This window comes from Piliocolobus tephrosceles, chromosome 5 (assembly GCF_002776525.5).
Source record: "Piliocolobus tephrosceles isolate RC106 chromosome 5, ASM277652v3, whole genome shotgun sequence".
Lineage (NCBI taxonomy): Eukaryota > Metazoa > Chordata > Mammalia > Primates > Cercopithecidae > Piliocolobus > Piliocolobus tephrosceles.
In genome coordinates, this window is record NC_045438.1 from 61,723,303 (window position 1) to 61,744,061 (window position 20,759).

Here is a 20,759-nt window from a genome sequence, read left to right on the forward strand (position 1 = left end):
TGTTGTGAGAGATGGGTGAGAGAAGAATATTCCAGCAAAGATAGAAGCAGATGAAAGGGGCCCTGAGATTCGAAAGAAAGGCCAGAATGTCTGGAGAATAGAGAGGAGGAGAGACGCATTGATGAGGCTGAAGGAGTTAAGGCGGTTAGGTGGGGCTTTGTAGGATTGTCAGGATTTTGCTCTATCTCCTAAAGGCAATGGCAATCCACAAAGGGGATTCTGGGAATTCTGGCTGCTATGATGGGGTGGAGTCTGAGAAGATGTGAGGGGTAGAGTATTATCGGTGGAAGGGATGGGTGTGAGTGGATTCACAGTGTTTCAGAGTTAGTTGTATATGGATTTTCTGAATCCGATGACAGAGGAAGTTGTAGCTGACTCATGAGAAAAAGTTAGCATTGAAAAACCTGACAGGGACAAATATTACAGCTTAATTTAACTGGGAAATTTATAGTATTTGAAAGTTATCACAATCTTTGTTTAGTGTAACAGCAGCACTTACCAAAAGCGACTTCTGGATTCTTGGATATAGGGTCCCGATGATCTGAGTCTTGCCATTACAAAGTTGCACAGGGAAATAAAAGCTGTTGTCACAAAAATGTTAAACTGATTATGAATACAGTAGTACTCATCGAGCACCTCCCTGCCTCCTGCTAGTGTCAACCCTTTCTGACAGTAGGAATATTCTTGTAGGCCGCCTTTTTGTGACTGTCTGATGCAAGGCGAAATTGCAATTATTACAAGGGACATGTGTTTACAAAAAGTCTTTAAAAGCAATGAGGGAACATGGGAACACTGCCTGAATCTTGCCCACAAGATTTGGTCAGTTGGGATTTGGCAGAGAGAGATCTGTTAACTTTTGAAGAAATTAACATCTGCAAGGATAATCACACAGTGAGCCTTTGAAAGAGTATGATTCAAATATCTAATGATTAAGAGAGGCCTTTGGGGAAATCAGTGGTGCTCTCGAATAATTTTACAAAAATTAACTTTATGATTTGTGCTGTAGAAGTCAAATATGAAATAATTTTGTAGAAAAAATTCTTAGCCCCCTCCTCCCAAAAAAACCATCATTGGACTCATTCTTTGTTTATTCCAAGAATGGTCACATATTATAATCTAATCACATATTGTAATCTAATTTTTATTAAAGATAGGCATATTTGCAAAATAAAGTTTTTCCCTAGTTTTCCTTCTTGTGGTAAAGTACACATAACACAAAATTTACCATCGTAACCATTTTTAAGTGTACAGTTCAGTGATATTAAGTGCATTCATTCTGTTGTGCAATTATCAGCACCATGCATCTTCAGAACTCTTTTCTTCTTGCAAAACTGAAACTCTGTCCATTAAATAATAACTCTCTGTTCCCTGTCTCCCTAGCCCCTGACAACCACCATTCTACATTCTTTCTCTATGAGTTTGGCCACTCTGGTACCTCACGAAAGTGGACTCATACGATATTTGTCTTTTTGTGACTGGCTTATTTCACTTAGCGTAATATTCATTGTATGCATAGACTACATTTTTCTTATATATTCATCTATGGACAGACACTTGGGGGTGGCTTCCACGCTTTAGCTGTTGTGAATAATGCTATGAGCAGGTGTGTACAAATATCTCTTCCAGACCCCACTTTCAACTCCTTTGGATATATACTCAAAGGTGGAATGCTGAATCATGCTGTAATTGTTTTTTAAGCAATTGTCATATTGTTTTTCCTAGAGGCTGTACCATTATACATTTCTATCACACATTACACATGTGTTCCAGTTTCTCTACATTCCCGCTAAAACATGTTATTTTGGTTGTTGTTGTTTTTTTTAATTAGCCACTCTAATGGGTATGAGGGGGTATCTCTTTGTAGCTTTGATTTGTGTTTCTCAATGATTGGTAAACATTTGTATTTCTTCTATTTGAAATGTCTATTCAAAGCCTTTGCCCATTTTTGAATTGCATTGTTTGTGTTTTTGTTGTTATTATTGGGTTTTAGGAGTTCTCCATGAAATCCCTTATCAGATATTCGATTTGCAAGTATTTTATCCAGTTCTGTAGGTTGCCTTTTCACTCCATTGATAGTGTTCTTTGATGCACAGTTTTAATTTTCATGAAGTCTAATTTGTCTACTTTTCTTTGTCAAAATAAAACTTTGTTAAATCTGTTTTTCTTACCACTAGTTAGCATAAATTTTTTGTCTCCATTTAGCAATTAGGATTTAACAATAAGGACCTCCTGGATACAGATAACTTGCTGTGTGCATTTACAAGGAACTGAGAAATACATCCACATTATAATGGAATATTTTGATGAAACAAAAGGCAATGTCTAACATTTATATCATAAATAATCTCTAAAGTTTTGCCATTTTGGGCAGGTATGATGAGGGAAGATGAAAGGACCTATAAGAAAAAAAAAAGGTAGATAGGATTGAATGTCATTTTATACATCTGATAGGGGTTTCAGAAAGCAAGTCTTTGTCATTTTCCTTTTTGCCTATATGTGATTTGCAATGGGGTCAGACTCCTCAATAGTTATAAATGTGATCTTGAATATAGATCCCTATTATTTGTTTTTCAGGTTGCAAGTGGCTATCTCGTGGTGGGGTTTGTCTATGTGATGGAATTCATTGGCATGAAGTCTCGGACATGGGCGTCTGTCCATTTGCATTCTTTTTTTGCATTTGGAACTCTCCTGGTGGCTTTGACAGGATACTTGGTCAGGACCTGGTGGCTTTACCAGATGATCCTCTCCACAGTGACTGTCCCCTTTATTTTGTGCTGTTGGGTGCTCCCAGAGACACCTTTTTGGCTTCTCTCAGAGGGACGATATGAAGAAGCACAAAAAATAGTTGACATCATGGCCAAGTGGAACAGGACAAGCTCCTGTAAACTGTCGGAACTTTTATCACTGGACCTACAAGGTCCTGTTGGTAATAGCCCCACTGAAGTTCAGAAGCACAGCCTATCACATCTGTTTTATAACTGGAACATTGCAACAAGGACACTTACCGTTTGGCTAATTTGGTTCACGGGAAGTTTGGGATTCTACTCCTTTTCCTTGAATTCTGTTAATTTAGGAGGCAATGAATACTTAAACCTCTTCCTCCTGGGTAAGTAGTTAAAGTATATTTAAATTTGGCAGTGAAGTGAGATTTCTACCATTTGTGTGTGTGTGTGTGTGTTTCTGTGTGAATTTGAGAAAAAGAGTGTGTTTTTAATTGGCCTTTTAAAACCAGGAACAGTACTGCCAACCATATTATTATGATATCTCTTAGCGTTATGTTGTAACACATGTACATATGAGGGGACTTCAACCAGTTCATGGAAAAATGGAATTAAAAGATAAAAATTTAAAACATAAACTTTCTCAACATGATTGCCATCAAGGTCAAGACATTTTTGTAAGACATCAGCTATTTAGTCCATCCCTGAAGAACTGAGGGTCCTGAGAATGTACCCATGTCAATGCGATCTTATTTACACTATTAACTGAAGAAAAATGGGTACCGCGTACAGATTTTTTAAGATTAGGAAACAGAAAGAAGTCAGAAGGAGCCACCATGAGAACTGTAAGGTGGCTGCCTAGTGATTTCTCATCAAAATTCTTGCAAAATTGCCCTTGTTTGATGAGAGGAATGAGCGGGCACGTTGTCATGGAGGAGAAGGACTCTCTGGTGATGTTTCCCAGACATTTTTCTACAAAAGCTTTGGCTAACTCTCTCAAAACACTCTCATCATAAGCAGATATTTTCATTCTTTGGCTCTCTAGAAAGTTAACAAGCAAAATGCCTTGAGCATCCCCAACAAACGTTGCCATGACCTTTGCTCTCAACTGGTCCACTTTTGCTCTGACTGGACCACAGCCCTTCTTTGGTTGGGCTTTGTCTTCAGGATCACAGTGGTAAAACCGTGTTTCATCTCGTGTTAAAATTCTCCAAAGAAATCCTTCAGGATATTGATCCCACTAGTTTAAAATTTCCATGGGCAGTTCTACCCTTCTCTGCAGCTGATCTGGGCACAACTGTTTTGGCACCCATTGAGTGGACAGTTTGCTAAACTTTAATTTTTCAGTCAGAATTCTGTAAGCCAGACTAATTGAGATATCTATGATATTGGCTATTGCTTCTGCTGTTAATCTTAGTCCTTGTCAATTAGGGCTTAAACAAGATGTATTTTTTTCCTCAGTGTGGATGCTCTGTCCCCGTGGTCTTCATCTTCAATATTGTCTTGTCCTTTTCATAAGGCATCAGTGATTTCACCATTCTTCCACTCAAGCTTCACCTTAAATTTGATGTTTGTTCTTGCTTCAATTTCAGCAGAATTCATGTTGCTCTAGTGAGAGCTCTTTTCAAACTGTTATCTTATTCTTCTTAGTGCCTCAAACTAGCTCCTCTTCAGACATGTTCTAAGAAGTTAGTACAAATTTCTTTTAGTGCAGAAAAAAATCTGAAGACACATGCATAGTTTTTTCATAATATGCACTTTCCATTAACTTTCTTTTTGAAACGGAGTCTTGCTCTGTCGCCCAGGCTGGAGTGCAGTGGTGTGATCTCAGCTCACTGCAATATCCGCCTCCTGGGTTCAAGCGATTCTCCTGTTTCAGCATCCTGAATAGCTAGGATCATAGGCACGTGCCACCATGCCCAGCTAACTTTTGTATTTTAGTAGAGACAGGGTTTCACCATGTTGACCCAGCTGGTCTCGAACTCCTGACCTCAGGTGATCCGCCCGCCTTGGCCTCCCAAAGTGCTGGGATTACAGGCATGAGCCACAGCACCCTGCCATCTTACCTTTTTGAAAACTCCTTGTATTTTCCATTTGAAAAAAATGCATCAGAAGAATTTAGTTCCTCCCTTTCTGCCTTCTCTCCTTGCTCACCTTTTTCACACCAGTCCTTAGCCCAGAGCTCTTCCCAGGGGTAACTTCTATAATGTTTGGGTTGTACCCTTTCAGATCTATTTCTATGCATTTTGTACATGAAGCATGTGCCTGTAGTTCCAGCTACTTGGGAGGCTGAGGTGGGAGGATTGCTTGAGCCCGGGAGTTCTGGGCTGCAATACGCTATGCTAATCAGGTGTCCACACTAAGTTCAGCATCAGTATGGTGACCTCCTGGGAGCAGGGAACCACCAGGTTGCCTAAGGAGGGGTGAACTGGCCCAGGTCGAAAATGGAGCAGGTCAAAAGTCCTGTGCTGATCAGATCTGTTTCTACGCATTTCCGTACATTTGTGCATATAAATGTTTTATATTTTAACATAAATGAGATCACTCACTATATATTGTTCTTTGTAAGTTGCTTCCCTTTTAAAATTTAATATGCCTTGGCTATCTGGCATCTCTCAACCTTCAGGTGTCCTTAATTTATAAATTTTAGTTGGTAAAATAACTTTTAAATACATGCAACTATAATTTATGTTGTCATACTTGTTTCATTTTAATGGCAGGTTAAATCACTTTATATAGCTTGAGATGTGACTCCTAGCATAAACCAAATTTGAACTAAAACGTGAGAGAAATATTAGAAACCTCTTTTTATCCATCTAGTCTTAACTCCTGGTTATTTCTATGTAGGCTGCCTGTATTTTATATTATACTCAAAAGATCTTACTTCTAAATTTTTATGCGTAAACATCGTGCCATCTCATTAAAGTGCTCTGATGACACATCTGGTTTTTTTTTTTCTGATTTCCTCAGCAGACACATCTGTTTTTGTTTATTATAGCTCAGCAGGAATTATGAAAGAAGTCGTTTTTTAAAAAAAAAAAGATTTACTCTTTTTTTTTTTTGAAGCAAACTAACAAGTTTATAGAAAGCTTGTCTTGACTTCAAACTCATTCTCTATGACAGTTTGAGATGGTGCAGTATCCCTAGAACAGAGTGGCCAATGGTAGGTGTGTGGAGTGTGGATGCGGAAGCTTAGGAAGGCTAGAAGTTTAGATCTTCGTAACATAGTTTTTTACTTTTGCCAAAGACATAAATTCTCAAAAAACTGGGCAATCTCATAAATACAAAAGTGTTCCCAAAGACAAACACACATGGTTTTATATTATCTACCATTTTGGAATTTTCACGTCAGTACCCTTCCCACTAGTACTGTTGCAGATGGGTGCTTCTGCTCAATAGTTCTCTGCTGTGAAATTTTTGAACAAGTTTTTATCTCCTGAGATGGTTTGGGGCTGGTGGGAATTTGGGCTCTGGTTTTGTGCCATTTGCAGGTGCCAGAAGGATTATGAACATTAGAGCATTTCACAGGAAATGCTCATCTTCACTGCAGTGAGTTTAAAAGTGGCAGAGCTGACTGCCTCGCAGGAATCCTTACAGAGTTTCTAAAGGCCCTGGAAGTGAGGAGAGGGCTGCTCACGCCTTTTGGGTAGTGGGTTAGAAGGCGGGGTCCCCTCATGCAGTCAGGTGCCTAACCTCATAGAAGGCTGCTTGCTCAATGACAGGTGTAGTGGAAATTCCCGCCTACACCTTCGTGTGCATCGCCATGGACAAGGTCGGGAGGAGAACAGTCCTGGCCTACTCTCTTTTCTGCAGTGCACTGACCTGTGGTGTCGTTATGGTGATCCCCCACGTGAGTTATCTTATGTTTTATTTAGGGAATTGTTAGTTATACCGTGACAGTTTGATGGGAAGAATTTAGCTTGTTACAGTTGAGTATGAAGGTCAATTCAGAGTATGATTTGGACAGAGTATATAATATTTAAAAACATGTTTTCTTTAGAACAGTCTCTTTCTGTTATATAAGTAATATATGTTCATTTTAGAAAATTTAAGGAGAAAAACATGAAAAAAAAAAAAAAGCCTAACCTGGGTGCAATTACTCACACTTATAATCCCAACAACTCAAGAGGTTGAGGGTAGGAGGATGGCTTGAGTTCAGGAATTCAAGGCTGCAGTGAGCTCTGATCATACCACTGTACTCCAGCCTGGATGACAGAGTGAGACCTCATCTCAAAAAATAAAAAATAAAAAGTTCATAATCCAATTCCCAGAGATGTCCAGTGTTGTATTTTGTAAACGCAATAATCTTGTGTGAGGAAAGTCAATCACACTTTCCAGCATCATCATACTGAATATTCACTCGTTTATTCATTCAACAAACATTTATCCACCATCTTTTATGTGCCAGGTGCTGGGAACACACAGTGCATCAAATTTCCATAAGTGTAACAAGAGGGCATATGGCACCCGTGTGTACTCTTTTGTCTAGGGTGGTCGAGGATGGTGTGCCTCTCAGAGGAGGTGACATGTGATCAGAAACCTCAATGAGGGAGGCAGCCGTGGAGACATCTGAAGGATATGAGTCAGATATTCAAGACTGTTGGAGTTTCAATACACTGTTTTTCGTCGCAGGAGATTAGTAGTTTCCCATGTCTGGTATGCATACACACCCCGAGGAGCTTGCTTTTAAAAACAGTTTCTTAGTGAGAAACACTACCAAGAAATTCCTGAAATGACTTTCACATTCCTATATTTTGGCAAACTGCATCCCCGCAAAATACCTCTTGCATCCAGAAGTGCTTCCCCTCTTCCCAAAAAAGATGTTTTCAGACCTGTATTTTAATTCTTGATTTGGAAAATGTCACTGTAACAGTACTTAAAATATTTTATTTAATGTTCTCATGTGATTATATAATCATTAAGCAATAGTATATCAACATTTAGAGCAAAGCATTTTAAGTTTTGCATATCGTTTGAAATTTCATTTAAGCTAACGAGTGACTTCCTTTTATAGTAGCACTTTACTTAATGATTAGGATCGGTGAGCCAAATATTTTATGTAATGAAATTTCCAGGTGATTGAAAGCAACTAACTGAATGCAGTAAAACTACTCAGGACAAGGAGGTCTCTGCTAATTCGAGGGAACTTCATCCACACCTTTAAAAAAGTAGTTTGCAGTTAATGGTAGTTGAGTAGATGACAGCTGCCTTTAAGTTGGTGAAGAGTTGGGGAACACCAGAACCTTTGAGTTCTACAGTAATAGGGAAGATGAGAAAGAGGAGATTTCTAGAAATAGAGCATTAACCCACAACCACAAATATCTCCCCTCCAATAAATTTTTCCCCAAATGATAAGGTCAACACAATACAAATATTAATTTAATTAATAATTGTTAATTAATTTAATTTACAATTGTAATTAAGGTGACATTAGCTCTTTAATAGAGGCATCCCAGAATCTCAGTGACTTAACATAAAGGATGTTTGTTACCTGCTCATAGAAAGTTCCATGTATTTGTACCTAGTTGGCCAAAGCGGGAGTGGTGAGTGGGTGTTTGGGTCCGTGGAGTCATTCAGGGATGCAGACTGACAGAGGCACTGCCGTCCTTAACACATCAGCCCCAAGGCCACCCTGGGTCTCAGCGTCCAGCTGGCAGATGGGGGAGGAGGGAGGTTTCAGAATACAGGGTGTATTTGTTAGTTACCTTTGGAAGTGGAACACATTAGGGAGAATAAAAACCCAGGTGGAGATAAAGGTTTTGCTGTTGAGGAATGTATCAGCCACAAAGAAACAAATGAACAAAAAGTCTGTACTAATCGTTCAGTTACCACTTTCAAATTATTTTCTGAAGATAATTTATAAGCCAGGGATTACTGCCACAAAGGACACAATTTGTTTTGTTTGTTTGTTTTTTCTAAAGTAAATAGATTAAATAGGGACAAGATCTCAGTCTGTTACCCAAGCTGAAGTGCAGTGTTGTGATTATAGCTCTCCGTAATCTCGAACTCCTGGGCTCAAATGACCCTCCTGCCTTAGCTTCTCCAGTAGCTGGGACCATAGGCATGTACCATCACACACAGCTAATTTTTTTGTTTTTCTGTAGAAATGGGGTCTTGCTATGTTGCCCTGGCTGGCCTAAAACTCTTGGCCTCAAGTGATTCTCCTGCCTTAGCCTCCTAGTGCTGGGATTACAGGTGTGAGCCACTGGGCCCGGCCCACAGTTTGTTTGTATGGCTCCTTGATTCATTCTGCTGGATCAGTTCCAGAAGGAGTGGGGAAATTCTTGGTGCCACCAGCACTATCTGGGCGTGTCTCCTTCCAAAACAGTCTTCCCAACTGGCTTTTATCGCAGTTCAAACCCTCCAAAGTGGATGGGGAGGAGAGACACTAAAACTTTCCTCTACATTTCATAAAGATGAAAAGCTTTCTCAGACTGTGAGTAGAGTTTAATATATTCAAACAGAAAAATAAGGCTCTTCATTGTTCTGAAAAAATACTGAAGGAATTAGAATGTTTTAAGTAGTGATTTTAAAGATTTTATATTTTCCTTTAAAAATATTACTTGTGATGATCTATTCTGCTAAATTTTTTCCAGAAACATCATATTTTAGGTGTGGTGGCAGCTATGGTTGGAAAATTTGCCATTGGGGCAGCGTTTGGCCTCATTTATCTTTATACAGCTGAGCTGTATCCAACCATTGTAAGGTAAGGATGAATTATTTTCTGGTTGTTTTCCTGTTGTCTTTCACTTGTGTGTCATTTCATTGTATTTGGCCTTTAAATGTAAATGCTTCTTTTTCATAGACGTTACCTGGATCTCTGAGATGGGAAAATGACATGCTGATACTAATTTTTAGTCTGAGGCTTTGTACCATATTAGCGAGGATATTGAACAAATTATTTTGAAATACCACTCTATTATTCCAAAAACATTTTAAGTTTCAAGTACCATAGACTTCCACTGAGTCTCTGTATTGACCCAAAACTAATTTCTCAGGATGTGTCTCTCCATGTTCTGATGATGCCAATTGTGTTAGTCTGCGTAGGCTGCTGTAACAAAATACCACAGGCTGGGTGGCTTAAACAATAGAAATTTATTTTCTCACAGTACTGGAGGCTGGAAGTCCAAGAACAAGGTGTTGGCAGGTTTGGATTCTCCTGAGGCCTCTCTCCACAGTCTTCAGGTGGCACCCTCTTGCTATGTCCCCAAGGGGTCTTACCTCTCTGTGCACCACTGATGTCCCTCCCTCTTCGTATAAGACACCAGCCATATTGGATTAGGGCCCCACCCTCACAGCCTCATTTTAACTTAATCACCTCTTTAAAGATCTTATCTACAAATGCCATTACATCATAAAGTACAAGGGGTTGAGACTTCAACACTTGAACTTTGGGAGGCACAACTCAGCCCATAACATCAGTAATCATTGGCTCCCTGAGATTACCTCATCTGGAGGTTCTCAAAGCTGGCAGCTCATCAGAGTCATTGAGGCATTTCATAAAAAATACCAGTCTTGGGTCCTTACACCAGACCTGCTGGATCAATCCAAGAATGAGACTCGGGATTTTTTTTTTTTTTTCTTTTTTCGAGACGGAGTCTCCTTCTGTCGCCCAGGCTGGAGTGCAGTGGTGTGATCTCGGCTAACTGCAAGCTCTGCCTTCTGGGTTCAAGCAATTCTCTTGCCTCAGCCACCAGAGTAGCTGGGATTACAGGTGCACGCCACTACACCCGGCTAATTTTTGTATTTTCAGTAGGGACAGGGTTTCACCATGTTGGTCAGGTTGGTCTCGAACTCCTGACCTCGTGATCCACCAGCCTTGACCTCCCAAAGTGTTGGGATTACAGGCGTGAGCCACCGCGCCTGGCCGAGACTCAGGATTTTTAACAAGTCTGCAGGTGACTTAGAGTTGCCACCCCACCTCTTTGGGAATGTCTGATGTGATTCCCACTGATCTGGGAACCTCAGGAACTTTCAGGCTTTTAAAAAGCTTTTCCAAACACATTTTACTTGGAAACTCTTTATGTGGTAAAGAGGACAGAGGTCCTTTATGGAAGCTCTGTTGGGTACCTGGAATCCCCCCAGTGCTCCTGCCTTCCTGCTCCAGGGGGCTGCAGCAGAACTTCCAGGCCTTAACAGTGCATCCTTTGTAAACCACAGTTCTTGTTGCAGCCCTATGTCCAGGTAAGACAGCTGAGACCAGGGAGATGAAGTACCTAGTGCAAGACACACAGCTGGGACCCCAGCTATAAAGGGAAGGGATCCTTTCTCTGATTCTCCATTGGATTTTTTTTTGAGACAGAGTCTCACTCTGTTGCCCAGGCTGGAGTGCAATGGTGTGATCTTGGCTCACTGCAATGTCTACCTCCCAGGTTCAAGCGATTCTCCAGCCTCAGCCTCCTGAATAGCTGGGATTACAGGTGTACACCACCATACCCGGCTAATTTTTGTATTTTTAGTAGAGACCAAGTTTCACCATGTTGGCCAGGCTGGTCTCGAACTCCTGACCTCAAGTGATCCACCCTCCTTGGCCTCCCAAAATGCTAGGATTATAGGTGTGAGCCACTGCGCCCGGCCCATCAGACTTTTTGACTCTTTTTTTCAAAATGATCCTGTATTTTAAAGTGTAAATAGTGATTAGAATCACACTGCTGCCAAGAAATGCTTGTCCCACAGATCTCCCTCTGTGAAATTCCATAATAGTTTCCTATCTGCAGTCCTCCCTTAAATCCTCCAAGTGGCATTTTCCTAACACCTGCTTTATCAATAGAAGTTTTCATTTTCTAAGGGAAAAAATTTGTTAGTGAGCTTGGGTAATTTCTTAGCCTGTTAAAGACCCAATCTTAATGGCAACAAATAAACAAACAAGATATTAAGGTTTTTCACAGGAAACTTTAAAAAAAAAATCTAACTGCTCAGCTGGTGGGTTCATCCCTTTTAGGAGTATATTATTTGTCATGTGTTACAAATGTGAAAGGCAAGTGACTTTCTGTAGAGATAAGTCCATATAACACCAGCCCAGAGATGCCTCCTCCTTATCTCCACAAGCAGGAGGGATGTAGGACCTGGAAAATCCATTAGTCAAGAGATAGCATAAATCCTTCCCTAGGAATTTTCCATGCCCACACACCTGCCTGCTGAAATGCTAGGGCAGGCAGCCCTGTGGACAAGGATGGGTAAGTACATTTGTGTTGGCTGTAGACAGATTAATGGATATCTGGATGGATGGATGGATGGATGGATGGATGGATGGATGGATGGATGGATGATGGATGGATGGAAGGAAGGAAGAATGGATAGATAGAGTAGGTACACACATATATCTAAGAAAAAAGTTTATCAGACTAATATGTGACCAAGGGTATAGAATAGCAGAGGAATAACTCCCTATGTAATTGTCTATTACCCCAGTTGTCTGAGAGTAGAGTTTTTCTTCTTCCTCCCTACTTCACCTCTAGGTCACCCAGAGTGCTTGGGAGAGCAGTCTAATAATAAATACATCTTCTGTCCATTTTACAGGTTGTGGAACTGGAATTCACACAAAGATTAGGGTCGTGGTCAAAGGCACCTGGCTAGTCAGTGACCCATCAGGACTCAGATCCACATCTTTTGGCCCTTTCGGATACCTAGTGAAATACATGAGAATTTTTATGGGAGACAGTGCTTAACATTAGCAAGGGATGAGTTGCTAGCGGTAGAGCTTTAGTAGCAGAGGGGAAGAAGGTATTTTGGGGTAAGGGCTGTGTGGACTCTTCTCAGATCATATTGTGGAAGTGGCAGCCCCGTGCAGATGTACAGTAGCAGACAGGCAGAATGACAGATTACATTCTAGAGCTTACAGGTTGACAGTGGTGGAGACTAGTTGAATGCAATAGAGAGTGAAGTTGCATAATTGCAAACTTACGTTGTGGCTTTGGCTCCCTTGTGGCTGACCCAGGGAAGAAGTCGCTCTAAATCAGGGAGAATATCTTTGGCATGTCCTATGGGACCCTTCTGGCCTCTCAGGTGGATTTCTGCTCAGCCAGGAAAAGCTGCAGATTTTCCCAGTTCAAAATTCAGATTGGACCAGATCCATGCAGTGCCTGGCACATGTTAGACTCTCGACACACATGTGCTGAGTGAATGCATGTCATACGCTAAAACGGTGACAATCCAATCAAATAATGTCAATGTGCATTGCAATTATGAATGTTGTAGTATTTTTTAAGATCTTTTTTTTGTTGGCTTGGTTGTTGGTTTACCACCTCAGGTACATGACCTCAAAAAAATCCTATATGTAAATATTTAATACAGGAAATCTTTAACCAACTCTATGAGCTCCCTAAACACCCTAACACTGCATGCAAAACTTTACTTATGTATGATTTCTTTCTCAGAAGAATGCCATACTTTTTATCAGTTCTTTATAAATATGTGTGACCCAGAAAAGATGAGGCACCATTAATTTGTAGAGGTACTTACTCACATAAAAGGACAGTCTTTCCTTACTAACATTCTATACATTTTCCCTAAGTAACCTTTAAAGAAAAGCACATTAAGATATTCCTTGACTCTAAAAAATTGAAATAGAATAGTCCACAGGTATACAGATACTTTGTTCTCTCAAATTCCCACTCCCTACCTGAAACAAATTCCTGCTGTAGAAGACCTTATTATTCTCATTGTTAGGCTGGATCAATACACATAAGAGCCTCACCTGCACAGCAGATGAAGAATGGCTTACCTCCGCACTCCTACCTTTTTGTCTTGAATTGTCTTGAATTATGCGCCCGCTTGTATACACCACTGTTTCACACAATGTAGGTGTTGTGATTTTTGAAAAATTTAAGTAAAATTATTTTCAAGCTTACATTTGTTTATGGTCATATGTTGCTTAATGATGGGCATACATTCTGAGAAATGCATCCTTTGGTGATTTCGTGGTTGTCAGAACATCAGAGTGAACTTACACAAACCTTGATGGCCCAGCCTGCTACACACCCAGGCTGTGTGGCACAGCTTATTCCTCCTCAGCTGTGACCCTCCACAGCACGTTACTGTACTGAATACTGCAGGCAGTCTAACACAGTGGTAAGTATTTGTGTATCTAAACTTATTGAAAGATAGAAAAAGTCGAGTTAAAATGTGCTATTATAATCTCATGGGGCCGTCGAGGTTGACCAAAACGTTGTAATGCGGTGCCTGACCGCCCTTATCCTCCTTGGGGAGGGTGGGAAAGGAGCTGCAGAAAGCAGGTCCCTCAATCCCGGGTCACTTGCACCTTACTTGTCTCGGCCTCTCTCCTCTGTTTCCAGGTCGCTGGCTGTGGGAAGCGGCAGCATGGTATGTCGCCTGGCCAGCATCCTGGCGCCGTTCTCCGTGGACCTCAGCAGCGTTTGGATCTTCATACCACAGGTGTGCTTCAGTTTGCAGACCTTTTCCGAGGCGGCATGGAGGCAGTTTCTAATTGCCTATTAGCGACTTCTCTGTTGTTATTTATTGCAAGCCAGTACGTCATTTCCTAACGGGGTTTGTAAAAACAACCCCCTTACCAACAGCTCGCCAGTCTGTGGGTAGGGTGGTGGCTGCTTTGCGACTGGCTGTTGGTGGCCTTCCACCACTGCTGAGCTGTTCATTACAACTCTGCCTGCCACAAAAGGGCGTGTCTTCACCCTTCCCTGGAAGCCAGGCCTGTCCCCACCCCCTGGCCTGGCCTTGCCTCTGTGTTTCCACTGAGTTCCTGCTGGGCAAGGCGAATTCTGGGGGCTGCCTGCTCCAAAAAGATTCTGTGGTGCCTAATGGAGAGGGTTAGGAACCCATGGTTTTCAGTTGACCTGAACCTGAGGGGCTCCGTTTCTGGCTCCAGCAGTGTGAGCCATTTGCCTGGCTTCAAAGAGTAAGAGCAGGGACACTTCATTTGCAGATCCTCCGGTAGGGGCACGTGAGCACTGCTGCACCTGGTGGACCCTTCTGCTCAGAAAGAAGATGCGGGATGGGTGGAGGGCAGGCGTTTCTCGCCAGCCCACAGACCCTCCCTCTCCCTCCCCTCCAGTGCCTCCTTTCTCTTTTCTGATTGCCCCTTAGATAGACTCAGGCTGCAGGATTTCCTCCCGGCCTCCTCCCTGCCCCCTCTCCTCCCGGCTGCAGGCACGGGGTTCCTCCAGCCTCATGGACATTCTCCCTGGATGTCTCACCACAAACTCAATGTCTCCCAAGCAGAACTGGCCAGTGACACCTGTCTCCCACTTTTGGTTAAGGATAGGTCAGTGGCTTCAAGCATGACACTGTGGCATCGGCTTCTTATTCATCCTGTTCTTTCATCACCAAATCCTCACATTCTCCTTCAAAACCACCCCTGCATGCCTGGCTCCAGTGCCTCCCAGTCTTCTCCTTGCTCTTCATCCCCTACCCCGTCTGGGTAGCATAGAAGGCACCACGGCCATGACCCAGTGCCCCTGTCAGCGTCAGAATAAAAGTCCAAACTAAGCTGCTCTCCAGGTCCTTTCCTGACTGACCCCCTGCCCAGCTCCCCTATTCTGTTCCTCATGCAGCCTCCCCTCCTCTCCACACTCACCCCCACTGCAAGAGTTTGCCTCTCCTCCCTGTCCCGCCTCCTCCCCTTCCATGCCGCTGCCCAAACGGCCCCTCCAAAGAGAGTGCTTCTCTCTCATATTATCTGTTAAGTAGCCTTCCAGGTATCCTCTTTCCAGGAGGCCACCCAGATCTAGTGGCCCTGCGTCTCCTTTTCTCAAGTGTGTCCGTACAGCATTTAGTGGGTGCCTCTTTCACAGTTGCTGTTGCAGTGTGACTTTGTCATTTGCACGGGTGTCTTCATCGCCCCAGTCAGGCTGTTGCGCTTTGCAGGGCAGGACATTTTGCATCCCCACAGCTGGCCCTAGCCGAGTGTTTCCCTCAGCTTGTGTGCCACCCATGCTGTTACTCACCTACTATTTTAGATCAAATAGATTGACTTTTGGAAATCAGGTTTGTCCTAAACAATAATATCAGTGAGGTCATGGGTGTTATACTAATTATGTGTTCTTCTGAAAGACATCAACATAATCTCACAAGTAATAAAACAGTGCTTGGCATCCCCTGGAGTTGCCTTGTACACACAGCAGGTACACATACTGCTCTTCCGGAATCGCTGACTCGGCATGACTGTCTCCCGCGTCCCTGGAGCTGGCGCTCAGTAAAGCGCTTGGATGTGCCATTGGGGTGTTAGAGCCCAGCCTCTTTCTCGGGCTGACTCTGAGGTTAAGAAACCATATGGGCTGTGTGGGAGGTGTTTTGGGAGAGTCTACTACCCTTTTTAGGTCATGAACTTTTCTAGAAGAATCTCCTTTGTGCTAGCACTTGTTTTCCTTATTTTTTTTAAAGATAAAATGGAAAGGTGTTTATTAAAATAATAAGTTGAAACATGCAAATATAAAATAGATAAATTTATAAAAGCTAATTACCAAAAATAAAACCAAATAAATATTTTTTAATGGATATCTGTAAGGCTCAATTAAGGACTACGGACTTAGAAGGGATCTCTAATTTTATTTAACAGATATTTAAACAAGCTCCTTTTAGTTTTATTATTTTTCTGAGACAGAGTCTTGCTCTGTCAATCAGGCAGGAGTGCAGTGGTCTGATCTTGGCTCACTGCAACCTCTACCTCCTGGGTCAAGGCAATTCTCCTGCCTCAGCCTCCCAAGAAGGTGGGATTACAGGCATGTGCCACCAAGGCTGGCTAATTTTTAAAATATTTTTTAGTAGAGACGGGGTTTCACTATGTTGGCCAAGCTGGTCTCAAACTCCTGACTCAGGTGATCTGCCCATCTCGGCCTCCCAAAGTGCTGGAATTACAGTCATAAACCACCATGCCCTGCCTACACAAGCTCTTTTTTAAAGTGCTTTACAAAAATTAGTCTTCATGTAATGCAGATACTGTCGTTCTCTTCATTTTACAGATGAGGAGACTGATGGACAGAAAGTAATTATTAGCCCAGGGTCACACACCTTAAAGGTGACAGAGCTGGGATTTGAATCCAAATACCATGCTCCCTTGCCTTTTACACAAGGTCCAACAAACAATCTATACAAAAACCAGCACAGAGCAGTCAGCTCCTTGTCCAGCCTGGCCCTTAGTAGCCCGTTCCTCCTCTAAGACGGTCTCTGGCCGCAAGGTGTGGTGTATATTTGTGGGAGTAGTCTGTGAATGTGCTTCCTTTGGATCTAACAAGTATTGCCTATTGTTTGTAATGAGTCAAAAAAAAAAAAAAATCAAATTTCCCATTAAACTTGTTTATGGATGTCAAACTGCCTGGGGAGCCAGTGTTTTCATTTTGAGAAATGAAAACTCTCATCTGGAAGATGTTTATATTTTCTCTTTTGAAAAGAGGCACATGAAAAATCACTCGCTCTGATGCTTTTATTATCAAGCATTATTTTCTAGTAATCTAAAAAAGGTGGACACGTTAATTAGCTTTTTGTGTGTTCATTAACTCATTTGGCAAACGTTGACTGAGTGTTGGTTTTGAACTAGCCACCCTGCTAGGTGCTAAGGAGCAGATGAAAGAAACAGTCTGTCTTGAGGGACATCCAGTCTGGTGGGAAGGGCAGGAGAGCAAACAATCACCAGCCCCGAAGAGAAGGGCTGGAGTGGGGAAATGCCAGGTGTGGTGATTTAAAAGATACAACAGTGGTAATCATGGAACATTAAGAAACATCTTGTTTTTCAATATATAATAGCAGTAAGGCAGGAGCGGTGGCTCACACCTGTAATCCTAGCATTTTGGCAGGCCGAGGCGGGCAGATCACAAGGTCAGGAGTTCGAGACCAGCCTGGCCAATATGGTGACACCCCCATCTCAACTAAAAATACAACAATTAGCCAGGTGTGGTGGTATGTGCCTGTAGTCCCAGCTACTCAGGAGGCTGATGCAGAAGCATCACTTGAACCTGACTGCCTGATTAGTCTTACTACCAAGCTAAGAATATACACACTGCATATATATATATATATACACACACACACACACACACACACTGCATATATATATATACACACACACAGTAATGAGAGCTTACATTTAATTTCATCCTCTCAACAGTCGTTTGCAACAGATACTATCCTTTCATCCATTCTACAGAAAAGGACTCTGAGGAGCAGAGAGGTTAAGTAACTTGTCCAAGGCCACACAGGTAGCAGGTGGCAAGTACCCAGGCAATGTGCATATGGAGATTATAAATGGGTCAAGAACATTTCTTTTTCCTTACTTTTTTATTTTTATTTTTATTTTTTTGAGACCAGGTCTCTGTCACTGAGGTTGGAGTGCAATGGCACAATCTTAGCTCACTGCAACCTCTGCCTCCTGGGCTCAAGCGATTCTCCCACCTCAGCCTCCCAAGTAGCTAGAACCACAGGCACGTGCCACCACACCTGGCTAATTTTTATATTTTTTGTAGAGCGTTTCACCATATTGCCCAGGCTGGTCTCGAACTCCTGACTTCAAGAGATCTGCCAGACTTAGCCTCCCAAAGTGCTGGGATTACAAGTGTAAACCACTGCACCCAGCCTTTGAGAACTGTTTTTTTTTTTGTTTTTGTTTTTTTTGTTTTTTTGAGATGGAGTTTCGCTCTTGTCGCCCAGGCTGGTGTGCAGTGGCAGGATCTTGGCTCACGGCAACCTCCACCTCCTGGGTTCCAGCGATTCTTGTGCCTCAGCCTCCCAAGTAGCTGGGATTACAGGCATGGGCCACCTCACTCAGCTAATTTTGTAATTTTAGTAGAGACGGAGTTTCACCATGTTGGCCAGGCTGGTCTCGAACTCCTGACCTCAGGTGATCCACCACCTCAAGCCTCCCGAAATGCTGGGATTATAGGCATGAGCCACCATGCCTGGCCCTTTGAGAACTTTTTGTTGAGGGAAAATAGCCAGCAGAAAGGAAAAGGTCAAAAATATGTGAGAGGAAGGTTGGACCATGGATGGAGGGAGATCTCTGAGGAGGAGGTGAGAGGCGATAGGGTCTGGAGAGCATGAAAGGATCTGCCTGGCTGGAGGAGGGAGGAGTGGGAAAGGGGGCACTTATTTCGATGTTTGGTTTGGGGTTTGTGGGCTTGTGGGGAGCTGTCAGGGGAGCAGGAGTGAGGAGGAGGTGGAGAGGTATGATATGTTTACTGCCTGACTAGTCTTACTACGAAGCTAAGAAGAAAAATTCCATTCTGTTCTGGATCATCCATTTGATTCTGTTTTGCTTTTAGACTGACTCAGTGTTTTTCAGACCCTGACTTAGGGCTCTTCTGGGGTTTCTAGATCACTGGATATACTTGCCATGTCTTGAGAGACCAGAAAACGTCTTTTAAATTCCTTTGGAATGTCACTTGTAATTCCGCTACTGCTTCTGGGTTAAGCTTACTCATATATTTCTAAGAATTAGGTTATCAGTGCTCTGCAAAACAAAATAAAAAACTGCCTTCCCAAGTCTCGTCTGTTATGGATGTGATCTGGCATCGCTTCACACTTGCTCTATGTATTTTATGATTCTCATTCTCAGATGCTATAAACATACCAAGTGTGTAGATTTATGAGAAAAGCCATACCTTAATTTATTTTTGTAGGGTCTTTCCAGCAAATATATTTTGCTAAGGGAGTTTAAATTAAGTAAGGATGGATTGTGTTTTTTTACAGATTGCATAGAGATTTAGCTCTGTTAATAAAAACCACCCAGCATCTTCATGATGATAAACAGAGAATAGATACGCAGACTTTAATTTTTAATGTGACCTGCATTTTTAAAAGCAAATGCCTTGGCGCTAGTCTAAAAGGCTGCCTTTTATGTGTCAAAATCTGGAAAATAAAGAAATCATACCGAACTGTATAGGAAATTACATGGATCCCTCCCCCATAAAGTGACAATTTGTTTTCACTGCCTTTCGTTAGCTTCCCCCAAATTCCATAGATTCCGGTTGATTGAAACCTGTTTTCATTCATTCATTCCCTATCATTTACTGAACTCTGATAGTGTACTGATTATTGGGGCAGGGACAGGGTTGACTAAGACACGCGTGGCATGTCCTAACCCAGGGCTCAGTTGCTTGTCTCCTCTGCAAGACTCGGGGCTCTGGAAAGATGGGGCAAGGGTCTTTTTTTCGTTGTGACCACAGCTCCTAGGACAGCGCCTTCAGGAGTAATAATGCAGACAGTAGCTGGCAATCGAGTAGGCGCTTTACGGTGGCTCATGAATGAATGAATGAGTGAGTGATGAGATTAAGCCTCATTGGTGAGGAAAAGAACTCAAAGTCCAGCACAAGCAACCAAAGGTCTCACTGAGTAATCACAGTGACAACTGTTATGTCAAATTCAATTGCATTACCCTCTGAAAACAGTTAGGAAATTCTATTCTCCGAAGGGTGCATTCCTTTCTTGATGTGTCACTTATCATTATTTTTAATTCCTTCTAGTTGTTTGTTGGGACTCTGGCCTTCCTGAGTGGAGTGTTAACACTAAAGCTTCCAGAAACCCTTGGGAAACAGCTGGCAACAACTTGGGAGGAGGCTGCAAAACTGGAGTCAGAGAATGAAAGCAATTCAAGCAAATTACTTCCCACAACTAATAATAGTGGGCTGGAAAAAACAGAAGCGATTACCCCCAGGGATTCTGGTCTTGGTGAATAAATGTGCCGTGCGTGCTGTCTAGCACCTGAAATATTATTTACTCTCATGCCTTTGTATTAGAGGAATCTTATTCTCATCTCCCATATGTTGTTTGTATGTCTTTTAAATAAATTTTGCAAGAAAATTTTAAAGCAAATATGTTATAAAAGAAATAAAAACTAAGATGAAAATTCTCATTTTTAAAAACTGCTTTCTTATTGCTGCAAAAATGTTTTTCCGCATTTGCTTTTCTATGTCGTTGATTCTCAACCTTTCTCCACCACCCCCCTACCATGCATGCCGGAGGGAGTTCATCTACTTCTATCCGCGCCAGTGCCACCCCTCCACGGCTTCCCAAAAGAAGGGGGCATGTGAGAATGCTTTTCTTTTGAAAAAACTCCTTGCAGATTCTATTTCT

The 20,759-nt window shown here is 42.1% G+C and overlaps 1 protein-coding gene across 2 annotated transcripts in view; it reads left to right on the forward strand.

Moving 5' to 3' along the window:
* SLC22A16 (solute carrier family 22 member 16) overlaps nt 1-20,532 on the forward strand; it is a 50,830-nt gene extending 30,298 nt beyond the window's left edge. The window contains exons 4-8 of one of the 2 annotated variants that reach the window (XM_026454390.2): nt 2,575-3,106; nt 6,443-6,570; nt 9,317-9,426; nt 14,015-14,114; nt 20,150-20,532. In XM_026454390.2, the coding sequence (XP_026310175.1) occupies nt 2,575-3,106; nt 6,443-6,570; nt 9,317-9,426; nt 14,015-14,114; nt 20,150-20,362 (1,083 nt within the window). In that variant the 3' untranslated portion in view covers nt 20,363-20,532. The remainder of the gene's footprint in view (nt 1-2,574; nt 3,107-6,442; nt 6,571-9,316; nt 9,427-14,014; nt 14,115-20,149) is intronic. The other variant, XM_023205846.2, reaches the window with a different exon arrangement.
* Nucleotides 20,533-20,759: the final 227 nt, after the last annotated feature.